This window comes from Tachypleus tridentatus, chromosome 2 (genome assembly GCF_004210375.1).
Source record: "Tachypleus tridentatus isolate NWPU-2018 chromosome 2, ASM421037v1, whole genome shotgun sequence".
NCBI lineage: Eukaryota > Metazoa > Arthropoda > Merostomata > Xiphosura > Limulidae > Tachypleus > Tachypleus tridentatus.
Genome location: NC_134826.1, coordinates 150,237,202 through 150,250,644, shown reverse-complemented (window position 1 = coordinate 150,250,644; position 13,443 = coordinate 150,237,202). Strand labels below are relative to the sequence as shown.

The 13,443-nt window shown below is 33.7% G+C and overlaps 1 protein-coding gene across 1 annotated transcript in view; it reads left to right on the top strand.

Moving 5' to 3' along the window:
• The window catches only part of LOC143245356 (uncharacterized), a 43,905-nt gene that overhangs the window by 24,098 nt on the left and 6,364 nt on the right, over positions 1-13,443 (top strand). Inside the window, exon 4 of the mRNA XM_076491602.1 lies at positions 7,793-8,106. Within this exon, the coding sequence (XP_076347717.1) occupies positions 7,793-8,106 (314 nt within the window). The remainder of the gene's footprint in view (positions 1-7,792; positions 8,107-13,443) is intronic.

Here is a 13,443-nt window from a genome sequence, read left to right as displayed (position 1 = left end):
TGTTTACCTTCCTCGAGGACCCGGCATGGCCAGGTGATTAAGGCACTCGACTCGTAATCCGAGGGTCGCGGGTACGAATTCCCGTCACACCAAACATGCTCGCCCTTTCAGCCGTGGGATTGTTATAATGTTACCAACAATCCCACTATTCGTTGGTAAAAGAGTAGCTCAAGAGTTGGCGGTGGGTGGTTATGACTAGCTGCCTTCCATCTAGTCTTACACTGCTAAATTAGGGACAGCTAGCGCAGATAGCCCACGTGTAGCTTTGCGCAATATTCAAACCGAACAGAACCTTTCTCAATTCCACTGTCTGTTTTTATTATTCATCACATGTCTTTATATTTAATTTCTATTTGCTAACCTCCTTCCCTCCATTCCAGATACGACTCGAATCCATCCAGAAATTAGTATCCCAACCTGGATGCAGAGCTGAGGTTCCTTGGTTTGCATTCATTACAGTAAAAATAACTAAATAATAAAATTAGTCCAAGATCTGACGATGTACAGTATGGACTAATTGCTTTCCCTCTAGTCTATCAGTTCAAAATTAGCGACGTTAGCGCAGATAGCCTTAGGAAAATTCTGTACGACGTTGAACAAAAAAATACTTCATTCGATCGGCTGGTATGGGTACTAACACTTTTACCGACAAGGAGAGGACAACGTTTCGACCTTCCCAAGTCATCTTCAGGTTAAGAAGATGACCTAGGAAGGTCAAAACGCTGTTCTATCCTTATCAATAAAAGTGTTAATACAATACCAGCCGATCTGAGATACATTTTTAATTTAAGTGGGTTTCTCATCATCAAGAAATCCTTCATCCTGGATTTGAAGATGAAAATTAATCCACAAACCAGAGAATCTCCAGTAAAATGATCAAAGTCCTGGTTACTTGAAAGATGAGAAAGGCCAAGCTAGCTGGTGTTAAATCAGTAAAAACTTTGTTCAGGAATAAAACCACAGTCGGGTTTGTGTCTTTCAGTGTGAAGACAGTAACGTCAGACTGTGGTTTTGCTGGAAAGATAGTTTAAATATGTCAACACTTACTAGTATCCTGATTTAAAGCTTTCGACTCGTGATAGGTCCTCAGCTAGTACAGCGGTAAGTCTACGGATTTGCAACGCTAAAACCAGGAGTTCAATTCCCCTGGGTGGGCTCAGCAGATAGCCCGATGTGGCTTTGCTATAAGAAAAACACACAAACTTGCGATAAGCGTTTCGTCATTCAAAGCCTCTCACCAAACATGCTCGTCTTTTAAGTCGTGGGGGAATTATAATGTTACAGTGAAAAGAGTAGCCCAAGAGTTGGCGGTTGGTGGTGTGTTGGCTATATGCCTTCCCTCTAGTCTTTCGCTTCAAAATTAGAAAGTGATGATGTAGAAAGTCCTATAAAAAAGTATCTCACTTGTAATCACTGTGTGTAAAGCTAAAAAGGACGTCTTTGATGTAAATACGTTTACGTGAACTTAACACCTAATTGTTTCACATTGAATACAGTTTTACGTAATGTTTTTCATATAAATAATCATTAAGCTATCCTTTACCACTAAAGTGTGTATGTTGGTAATTAATGTTCTAGAATGGCATAAAACATGTTATTAAATTGTGTTAATGCGTAATGTAACGTGAAGTGGTGATAGAATATTGTTGGGAAATAATGTGAAGTGAGGAGAAAATATTGTTTGAAAATAACGTGAAGTGGTGAGAAAATATTGTTTGAAAATAACGTGAAGTGGTGAGAAAATATTGTTTGAAAATAACGTGAAGTGGTGAGAAAATACTGTTGGAAAATAACGTGAAGTGGTGAGAAAATATTGTTAGTAAATAACGTGAAGTGGTGAGAACATATTGCTGGAAAGTAACGTGAAATGGTGAGAAAGTGCAATACATTTGATTGGTGCATCAAAAAATATTGTTAATTTGCAGAAAACATTATTTTCCCCTACAGCGTGAAGTCAAATCCACTGATTATTTAGAGTATCCCAATATTTGGTTATGGATACCGTTGACTAGCTGCTTTATTTTAGTTTATCAGTTCGTAATTAGTGACGGTGAAGACAGATGATTCGTATACACGAATATTCCGAATCAACAAGTAAAAGTTTTGTGTCTCCGTCTATCGGGAGCTATACAAAACAAAATTAAATCAAGGTTTCATTTTTTATCCTGATCATCATATTCTGAGTCTTAACAAAAATGGTTGTTTAGGTGTGATCTAAATATGACAGTCTTAATAAATATGGTTGTTTAGGTGTGATCAAAATATGACAGTCTTAATAAATATGGTTGTTTAGGTGTGATCAAAATATGACAGCCTCAATAAATATGGTTGTTTAGGTGTGATCAAAATATGACAGTCTTAATAAATATGGTTGTTTAGGTGTGATCTAAATATGACAGCCTTAATAAATATGGTTGTTTAGGTGTGATCTAAATATGACAGCCTCAATAAATATGGTTGTTTAGGTGTGATCAAAATATGACAGTCTTAATAAATATGGTTGTTTAGGTGTGATCAAAATATGACAGTCTTAATAAATATGGTTGTTTAGGTGTGATCTAAATATGACAGCCTCAATAAATATGGTTGTTTAGGTGTGATCAAAATATGACAGCCTCAATAAATATGGTTGTTTAGGTGTGATCAAAATATGACAGTCTTAATAAATATGGTTGTTTAGGTGTGATCAAAATATGACAGCCTCAATAAATATGGTTGTTTAGGTGTGATCAAAATATGACAGTCTTAATAAATATGGTTGTTTAGGTGTGATCTAAATATGACAGCCTTAATAAATATGGTTGTTTAGGTGTGATCTAAATATGACAGCCTCAATAAATATGGTTGTTTAGGTGTGATCAAAATATGACAGTCTTAATAAATATGGTTGTTTAGGTGTGATCAAAATATGACAGTCTTAATAAATATGGTTGTTTAGGTGTGATCTAAATATGACAGCCTCAATAAATATGGTTGTTTAGGTGTGATCAAAATATGACAGCCTCAATAAATATGGTTGTTTAGGTGTGATCAAAATATGACAGTCTTAATAAATATGGTTGTTTAGGTGTGATCAAAATATGACAGCCTCAATAAATATGGTTGTTTAGGTGTGATCAAAATATGACAGTCTTAATAAATATGGTTGTTTAGGTGTGATCAAAATATGACAGCCTCAATAAATATGGTTGTTTAGGTGTGATCAAAATATGACAGTCTCAATAAATATGGTTGTTTAGGTGTGATCAAAATATGACAGCCTCAATAAATATGGTTGTTTAGGTGTGATCTAAATATGACAGCCTCAATAAATATGGTTGTTTAGGTGTGATCAAAATATGACAGTCTCAATAAATATGGCTGTTTAGGTGTGATCAAAATATGACAGCCTCAATAAATATGGTTGTTTAGGTGTGATCAAAATATGACAGTCTCAATAAATATGGTTGTTTAGGTGTGATCTAAATATGACAGCCTCAATAAATATGGTTGTTTAGGTGTGATCAAAATATGACAGTCTTAATAAATATGGTTGTTTAGGTGTGATAAAAATATGACAGTCTTAATAAATATGGTTGTTTAGGTACGATCAAAATATGACAGTCTTAATAAATATGGTTGTTTAGGTGTGATCAAAATATGACAGTCTTAATAAATATGGTTGTTTAGGTGTGATCAAAATGTGACAGTCTTAATAAATATGGTTGTTTAGATGTGATTAAAATATGACAGTCTTAATAAATATGGTTGTTTAGGTACGATCAAAATATGACAGTCTCAATAAATATGGTTGTTTAGGTGTGATCAAAATATGACAATCTTAATAAATATGGTTGTTTAGGTGTGATCTAAATATGACAGTCTTAATAAATATGGTTGTTTAGGTGTGATAAAAATATGACAGCCTTAATAAATATGGTTGTTTAGGTGTGATAAAAATATGACAGTCTTAATAAATATGGTTGTTTAGGTACGATCAAAATATGACAGTCTCAATAAATATGGTTGTTTAGATGTGATCAAAATATGACAGTTTTAATAAATATGGTTGTTTAGGTACGATCAAAATATGACAGTCTCAATAAATATGGTTGTTTAGGTGTTATAAAAATATGACAGACTTAATAAATATGGTTGTTTAGGTACGATCAAAATATGACAGTCTCAATAAATATGGTTGTTTAGGTGTGATAAAAATATGACAGTCTTAATAAATATGGTTGTTTAGATGTTACTGAGGGACACCGAAAGAAAATAAATAATTTTGCCACCGGTTCGGCATGGCCAGGTGGTTAAGGCACTCGACTCGTAATCTGAGGGTTACGGTTTCGAATCCCCGTCCCACCAAATGTGATCGCCCTTTTAACCGTGGAGCCGTTATAATATTTGTTTACTCTCACTGTTTGTTGGTAAACGAGTAGCCCAGGAGTTCGGGGATAGGTAGTGATGACTAGCTGCCTTCCCTCTAGTCTTACACTGCTAATTTAGGGACGGCTAGCACAGATAGCTCTCCTGTAGCTTTGAGCGAAGTATAAAACTAGTAAGCATGTAATGTTGCCATCTACCGACGGAAGGGAACCAGGCGACAACTCTCACCTTCAGGGCTCCACTGATATAGAGGTTTTTTATTTGATAATTTTTAAAAATATATTTTCAAACTTTTTCTTTCTTTTTGCATTTTCTTAATTTTGGTTTGTAAACCTCTTATGGGGTAAAAAGAAACCTTGACAGGGGTTAGTTTAGAGAGAGGGAAGTCTGATGAATTCCTTCTCCAACAGGGGTGTTCAGGAACGTTGTGGTTCATCTCCGTCCCCCGTTCATGGAAGTTTATTTACCTTTACTTGGGAGTTTTCCTAAATTTTAATTTGGCTTGTTTGAGGTGGTGAAGTGAGGTCGGGCAGTATGAAAATGTCGGGTGAGAATTCTGAGTGAGACCAAGGCGGCACAAGAGAAGTAGGCCAGGCCGAAGCCTGTACTCAAAAAAGCCGAACGGCAGACGAGACGAAACATCAAGTCAAACGGCACATTTCTGGGCCGGGCAAGGATGTTGTCTTGGCTGGGATCTAAAGAACCAGTGCCTGAGAATTAGTTGTGAGGAGGAAACGGGAGTACCCCGAGTAAACCCACTTTCATGGCGCCGAATAATCTACCCTGATCGTGCCCGGAAGTAGCTGGAAAAGGAAAACATGGTTATAAATTCAAATTGTAATAGAACACGTGTGGCTTATGGTAAGAATGTGAAGGTAGCTGTTCAAATGGTGACTTGGAGAACTGTGATCTTGTAATGAGAACTGACATATCCCAGTAGGTGTCTCGTAAATCCTGTTATTGAAGCGAAAAGGCTTAACCGGCAGATCTAGGGTGGTTGGTTTTCATGACATAATATTCTTCAATTTCGTTCGTGAGTGTATCATGTTCATCAGTGTCGTTATGGGGGGGATCCCCACAACGTGCTTAAATGGCGCTACGCCCTTGCTAATGAATAATAAATCCGATAAACTTATTGTTTTTAGTTAACATGTTAACATGACGATAAACTTATTATTTTTAGTTAACATAACGGTAAACTTATTGTTTCATGTTAACATAACGGTAAACTTATTGTTTCATGTTAACATAACTGTTAGTAGCATGTTAACATAACTGTTAGTTAACATGTTAACATTACGGAAAATTAGTTGCTTACACATTTGCTTGAATTGGTCTCTGTATTTGTTTTATTGGTCAGTTATGTGTGTGTGATCTAATCATTAATGTGGTTTTATATTTGTGATCTAATCATTCATGTGGTTTTATATTTGTAATCTAATCATTAATGTGGTTTTATATTAGTGATCTAATCATTAATGTGGTTTTATATTGGTGATCTAATCATGAATGTGGTTTTATATTTGTGATCTAATCATGAATGTGGTTTTATATTTGTGATCTAATCATTAATGTGGTTTTATATTTGCGATCTAATCATTAATGTGGTTTTATATTTGCGAACTAATCATTAATGTGGTTTTATATTTGTGATCTAATCATTAATGTGATTTTATATTTGCGATCTAATCATTAATGTGATTTTATATTTGCGATCTAATCATTAATTTGGTTTTATATTTGCGATCTAATCATTAATGTGGTTTTATATTTGTGATCTAATCATTAATTTGGTTTTATATTTGCGATCTAATCATTAATGTGGTTTTATATTTGTGATCTAATCATTAATTTGGTTTTATATTTGCGATCTAATCATTAATGTGGTTTTATATTTGTGATTTAATCATTAATTTGGTTTTATATTTGTTCTCAGCCCATTATTTTAAATGTTCATTGTACTTGAGGTATTTTCCAATTTTTTTCTATTCGCTTACATTTTCTTGCATTTTTCAAATATTTTCCAATACGTTCTCTTGTCCACCATTATTGTTATTTGCTTACAATTATTCCACAACACATTTCTTTACGTAAGTTATCCGTCACTCCTAATTCACTTCTTATTTTCAAGTATAATTATTTGTTTCAGTTATCATTATGTTTTTGTTATGTAACAATTTCCCAACAGGTTTCTTTGCGTGAATTATCCGTCATTTTGGTTACATTTTTACTCTGTTCTTCAGCGGTTTTGTTCGTATCTAATAATATCTCATCACTCCACTGTTTAAGTCTTCTCGGTATGCTGATTTTGTCAATACATCCCACTGATAATTGGTGTTACCAGTTCTTTCTTCAGTCTGCTAGTGATACTGGTTATTTTCCAACTTTTACTGTCTTTAGATTTATGGATACTGCTATTCTTTAGGTCAATTTGCTTGTGTAATTAATAGAATTTTCAGTTAGACATTCCCAATTTGTCTGTTTGTTTTGGAATTTCGCACAAAGCTACTCGAGGGCTATCTGCGCTAGCCGTCCCCAATTTAGCAGTGTAAGACTAGAGGGAAGGCAGCTAGTCATCACCACCCACCGCCAACTCTTGGGCTACTCCTTCACCAACGAATAGTGGGATTGACCGTCACATTATACGCCCTCACGGCTGGGAGGGCGAGCATGTTTAGCGCGACGCGGGCGCGAACCCGCGACCCTCGGATTACGAGTCGCACGCCTTACGCGCTTGGTCATGCCAGGCCAGACCTTCCCAAACAATTCGTGATTGTACAGTTTTAAAAACATACTTTAAATTTAGCCAGCCGGATTAGAATTGAGGTGGATAGTAAATGTGTACGAGGCTTGTGATTAGGAAACAGCGTTGATTATTATTAGATCATCTTATCCATTCTTTTATTATTGTATTTTTATGAGGGATTTATTTTAATAAGTGTGTTATTGATTAATGTTTTCTTATATCAAAGTCGATGAAGCGTCGCTGTCGATGTTACTAACCTATATGATTTTTTTAACCTAATTATTAATTAATTTTTACTGTTTCGTTTATTATTATTTTATAGCCACTATCTGCCCATTTGTTTTACTCTATTCGTTCTTATAACGTTAAAAATTGTGTTTCGATACCTGCTAATAGCATACATAGCCTTTTGTGTGGCTTTATGTTTAAGAGAAAAAAAAACCCAAACAATGTTATTCTGTTTCCAAAGTGCTGCCATCTTCAGGGAAGTCTTAAAAAAGGGATTGTATTTGATTACTGTAGCTTTCTGAACAAAAAAAAAATCTCGAGTTCAAACTCTTAGTACCCTAACAATCTGTCCCGAAAGAATTATAAAAGTATTTTTCTGTGTTCGTATCATGAGTTTACTAATCATTTTTTTCTGTATTATCTTCAAACAAATTTGTAATTTTTTCCCAGTTAAATATTTTCGAAAACATGACAGAAGAAAGACGAGAAGACGAGTTCTCACAAAACCGTGAATTGATCGAGATAAAAGAACCTAAGAATGTCGAACATACAGTGGAGAAGAAGTGTCGTAAGTTATTTGAAATTTCCAATCAAACCGACCAAGAAAAAAGCTTTTCAAAGATAAAAACATCTTCGCTGAACCACGTAGAGAAACAACTAGCGACACCTTTAGACGAACTTACAGGCTCGGCAAAAGAATGTTGGTCAATCCATCAACGACTGAAGGCAGAAGAACTATACATACCATTGACTGTCTTACAGAGGTAAGCAAAATATTCTGATGGACATTGATTTATGACTGACTGGAACAAGTAAACATATGTGCAGCTAATACTTCGTTTAAGATATGTTATCAGTTTTTGCCGGATTGATTTTAAAATGCAAACCTGCCTAATGGAAACAGTGTGTAGATTTTAAGCATTAAATTACTGCAGCGTTATCTGACAGAAATACATCAAAGATTTGATAAATGAAGACGTGATCGTATTACACAAACCTTGATATCTATAATTACTTTAAAATCCATCGACTATTTCAACTGTTCCAGCTTCAATTTAAACCCACTCCGTTTTCTTTTCTCAAAGAGGGAAAATATTATAAGGAATGTTTTTTTCTCATAAGTTTTGTAAAATTATTTTACAGAAATAAGTACGTTATATTAAAACGATTATGAATAATTGCCGATTATCTGTGGCGCCACATCTACATCCTGAGAATGGAGAAAATAAAGTTTTCCTAAACGAGAAACTGACGCGATACGGGAAAATCGTGATCCCTATTGCAAATCTACATGTAAACAGGATAAAAATTTCGCGAAGTTGAGGGTTGCACATCGCGTAATAAAAAAGTTTTCTCAGTATCATATAAGCAATAGTTTCATTATAGTATGATGATGATGAAGGGTATGTAACAGCCCTTTTTGACGCAAAATCGTCATTCACTAAAATCATAGCAGGTGAAGAAGAAGGTATTCCTTGTACTTAAAGGCACTAGAAAACAAAGGAATATGGATCAACTCGGGTACTAGGACCATTCAGAAAGAGACCTGCAACAAGTGTATCCAAGGCAAGGCAAGTAAAATGCGATATACTGTAATAGGGAAAAGCCATTCGAGTTCCCCGGGCAACTGTATGCAACGTAATCAAGAAGGGTTTTGGTCTGGAAACGAGGTCGACAGGGTATTGGTTCACCAATGAAAGACTTCCATTTATACTTTTCATTCGACCTTCTCATACCTTAAGCAGCTGGAGAATGAACTTGGTATTTATCCTATTACAATCGAAGATTATGCACTCGAAATGTTGAAACGGACCCTGGGAAACAGTGGTTCTTGTACACTAGGAATCATTACCGGAGGAGTGGTGTGCTTTGAACTGAACATCCTTATGACAGAGCTTATATTGAAAATAGAAACCACTCTAAAGGATTACCGTAAAATTACAGTTGTCAGATAGAATACGACTGAACTTAGCGACACGAACTGTAACGAAGAGACGAGGTTCCGAAATGTTTTAACATAACGTACCCAACCCTGTGAAAACTTCTGTTGTCACTATCCGCACGAGATGTCTACCGATTTTTGTCACTAGTTCCATCATCTTGAAACGACAATAGCGGATATCAGGTAGTACAGACATACGAGTACGTGCTTTGTATTTACGTTGGGAAAAACCTTTACGCTAGATAAGTGAAGTGAACAAAAACAGTCATTGGCCACAATTTAATTTTTCAAGTTATACAGCCACACAAAAGTGGTTGTAATAAATAAACCTTGTATTCTGAAAATTGTGTGATATCGAAGCTAAAGTTCACTGTCATATAAGCCCAGTTTATCCCTCGTTGGTTAACCCGTGTTCAGGGTTACCAGTGAGAAATAGAATTCTCCTAAACCAGTATAACATAATGACACACGTTGATCAAAACGAAGATAGAAGTGGACCTACCTCGAACTTAGATTTCGAGATTCAACAATTTTCGGAATACTATGTTTATTAGTAATATAGTATAAATAATATAAAACACAGAAGAAATATGTTTCTCGGGCAACGAGAAACAAACAAAACTCGTAGCACGTGCATGAAATAGTGTTCACACTAACAACTATTTATAGGGACACGTAAATACAGCCGAATTCTTTTCCTTTAAAGAAGTTACTAGACGTTATAGTTGGCTGTCAAAATGATGTAAGTTATTGTATCATAAACAGTGCGTAACGGTAAGAAGTGGTCATACAGGCAACTGTTTAAGTGACAATTGTAAAGCCGTAAAGCATGATGGGAATAAAAAAATTTGTTTTACCTTATTGTTTATTGTAACTTGATTAATGAATATGCTTACTTATTTGAAAATAATTTAATACATTACACTGTAAACCGATATATATGTGTATACAGGAGAGATGCCTGTCAATGTTTGATTGTATATATATGTGTATACAGGAGAGATGCCTGTCAATGTTTGATTGTATATATATGTGTATACAGGAGAGATGCCTGTCAATGTTTGATTGTATATATATGTGTATACAGGAGAGATGTCTGTCAATGTTTGATTGTATAAATGTATGTATACAGGAGAGATGTCTGCTAATGTTTGATTGTATATATATATATGTATGTATACAGGAGAGATGTCTGCTAATGTCTGCTAATGATTTGTATATATATATATATGTGTATACAGGAGAGATGTCTGCTAATGTTTGATTGTATATATATATATATATACAGGAGAGATGTCTGCTAATGTTTGATTGTGTCTGCTAATGTTTGATTGTATATATATATATACAGGAGAGATGTCTGCTAATGTTTGATTGTATATATATATATATATATATGTGTGTATACAGGAGAGATGTCTGCTATGAGAGATGCTAATATGATTGTATATATATGTGTGTACAGGAGAGATGTCCGCTAATATTGATATATATATATGTTTGTGTATACAGGAGAGATGTCTGCTAATGTTTGATTGTATATATATATATGTGTATACAGGAGAGATGTCTGCTAATGTTTGATTGTGTGTATACAGGAGAGATGTCTGCTAATGTTTGATTGTATATATATATATGTGTATACAGGAGAGATGTGTTTGATTGTATATATATATATGTGGTATACAGGAGAGATGTCTGTTTGATGTGCATACAGGAGAGATGTCTGCTAATGATTATATATATGTGCATACAGGAGAGATGTGTGTATACAGGAGAGATGTCTGCTAATGTTTGATTGTATATATATATATATATATATGTGTATACAGGAGAGATGTCTGCTAATGTTTGATTGTATATATATATATACAGGAGAGATGTCTGCTAATGTTTGATTGTATATGTGTATACAGGAGAGATGTCTGCTAATGTTTGATTATATATATATATACAGGAGAGATATATATATATGTATACAGGAGAGATGTCTGACTAATGTTTGATTGTATGATACAGGAGAGATGTTTGATATATATATATGTGTGTATACAGGAGAGATGTCTGCTAATGCCTGATCATTGTATATATATACGTGCATACAGGAGAGATGCTAATGATTGTATATATATATACAGGAGAGATGTCTGCCAATGCCTGATTGCATATATATGTGTATACAGGAGAGATGTCTGCTAATGTTTGATTGTATATATGTGTATACAGGAGAGATGTCTGCTAATGTTTGATTGATTGTATATATATATATATGTGTGTGTATACAGGAGAGATGTCTGCTAATGTTTGATTGTATATATATATATATGTGTATACAGGAGAGAGATGTCTGCTAATGTTTGATTGTCTGCTAATGTTTGATTGTATATATATATATATGTGTATATATATATATATGTGTGTATGTATGTGTATACAGGAGAGATGTCTGCTAATGTATACATGTGTATACAGGAGAGATGTCTGCTAATGTTTGATATATATATATGTGTGTATACAGGAGAGATGTCTGCTAATGTTTGATTGTATATATATACATATATGTGTGTATACAGGAGAGATGTCTGCTAATGTTTGATACAGGAGAGATGTATATATATATATATGTGTATACAGGAGAGATGTCTGCTAATGTTTGATTGTATATATATATATGTGTATACAGGAGAGATGTCTGCTAATGTTTGATTGTATATATATATATATATGTGTATACAGGAGAGATGTCTGCTAATGTTTGATTGTATATATATATATATGTGTATACAGGAGAGATGTCTGCTAATGTTTGATTGTATATATATATATATATATATGTGTATACAGGAGAGATGTCTGCTAATGTTTGATTGTATATATATATATGTGTATACAGGAGAGATGTCTGCTAATGTTTGATTGTATATATATATATGTGTATACAGGAGAGATGTCTGCTAATGTTTGATTGTATATATATATATGTGTATACAGGAGAGATGTCTGCTAATGTTTGATTGTATATATATATATATATGTGTATACAGGAGAGATGTCTGCTAATGTTTGATTGTATATATATATATATGTGTATACAGGAGAGATGTCTGCTAATGTTTGATTGTATATATATATATGTGTATACAGGAGAGATGTCTGCTAATGTTTGATTGTATATGTATACAGGAGAGATGTCTGCTAATATATATATATATATGTGTGTATACACAGGAGAGATGTCTGCTAATGTTTGATTGTATATATATATATATATGTGTATACAGGAGAGATGTCTGCTAATGTTTGATTGTATATATATATATATGTGTATACAGGAGAGATGTCTGCTAATGTTTGATTGTATATATATATATATGTGTATACAGGAGAGATGTCTGCTAATGTTTGATTGTATATATATATATGTGTATACAGGAGAGATGTCTGCTAATGTTTGATTGTATATATATATATATGTGTGTATACAGGAGAGATGTCTGCTAATGTTTGATTGTATATATATATATATGTGTATACAGGAGAGATGTCTGCTAATGTTTGATTGTATATATATATATATATATATGTGTGTGTATACAGGAGAGATGTCTGCTAATGTTTGATTGTATATATATATATATATATATGTGTATACAGGAGAGATGTCTGCTAATGTTTGATTGTATATATATATATATATGTGTGTATACAGGAGAGATGTCTGCTAATGTTTGATTGTATATATATATATGTGTGTATACAGGAGAGATGTCTGCTAATGTTTGATTGTATATATATATATATGTGTGTATACAGGAGAGATGTCTGCTAATGTTTGATTGTATATATATATATGTGTGTATACAGGAGAGATGTCTGCTAATGTTTGATTGTATATATATATATATATATATGTGTGTATACAGGAGAGATGTCTGCTAATGTTTGATTGTATATATATATATATATGTGTGTGTGTATACAGGAGAGATGTCTGCTAATGTTTGATTGTATATATATATATGTGTGTGTATACAGGAGAGATGTCTGCTAATGTTTGATTGTATATATATATATGTGTGTGTATACAGGAGAGATGTCTGCTAATGTTTGATTGTATATATATATATGTGTATACAGGAGAGATGTCTGCTAATGTTTG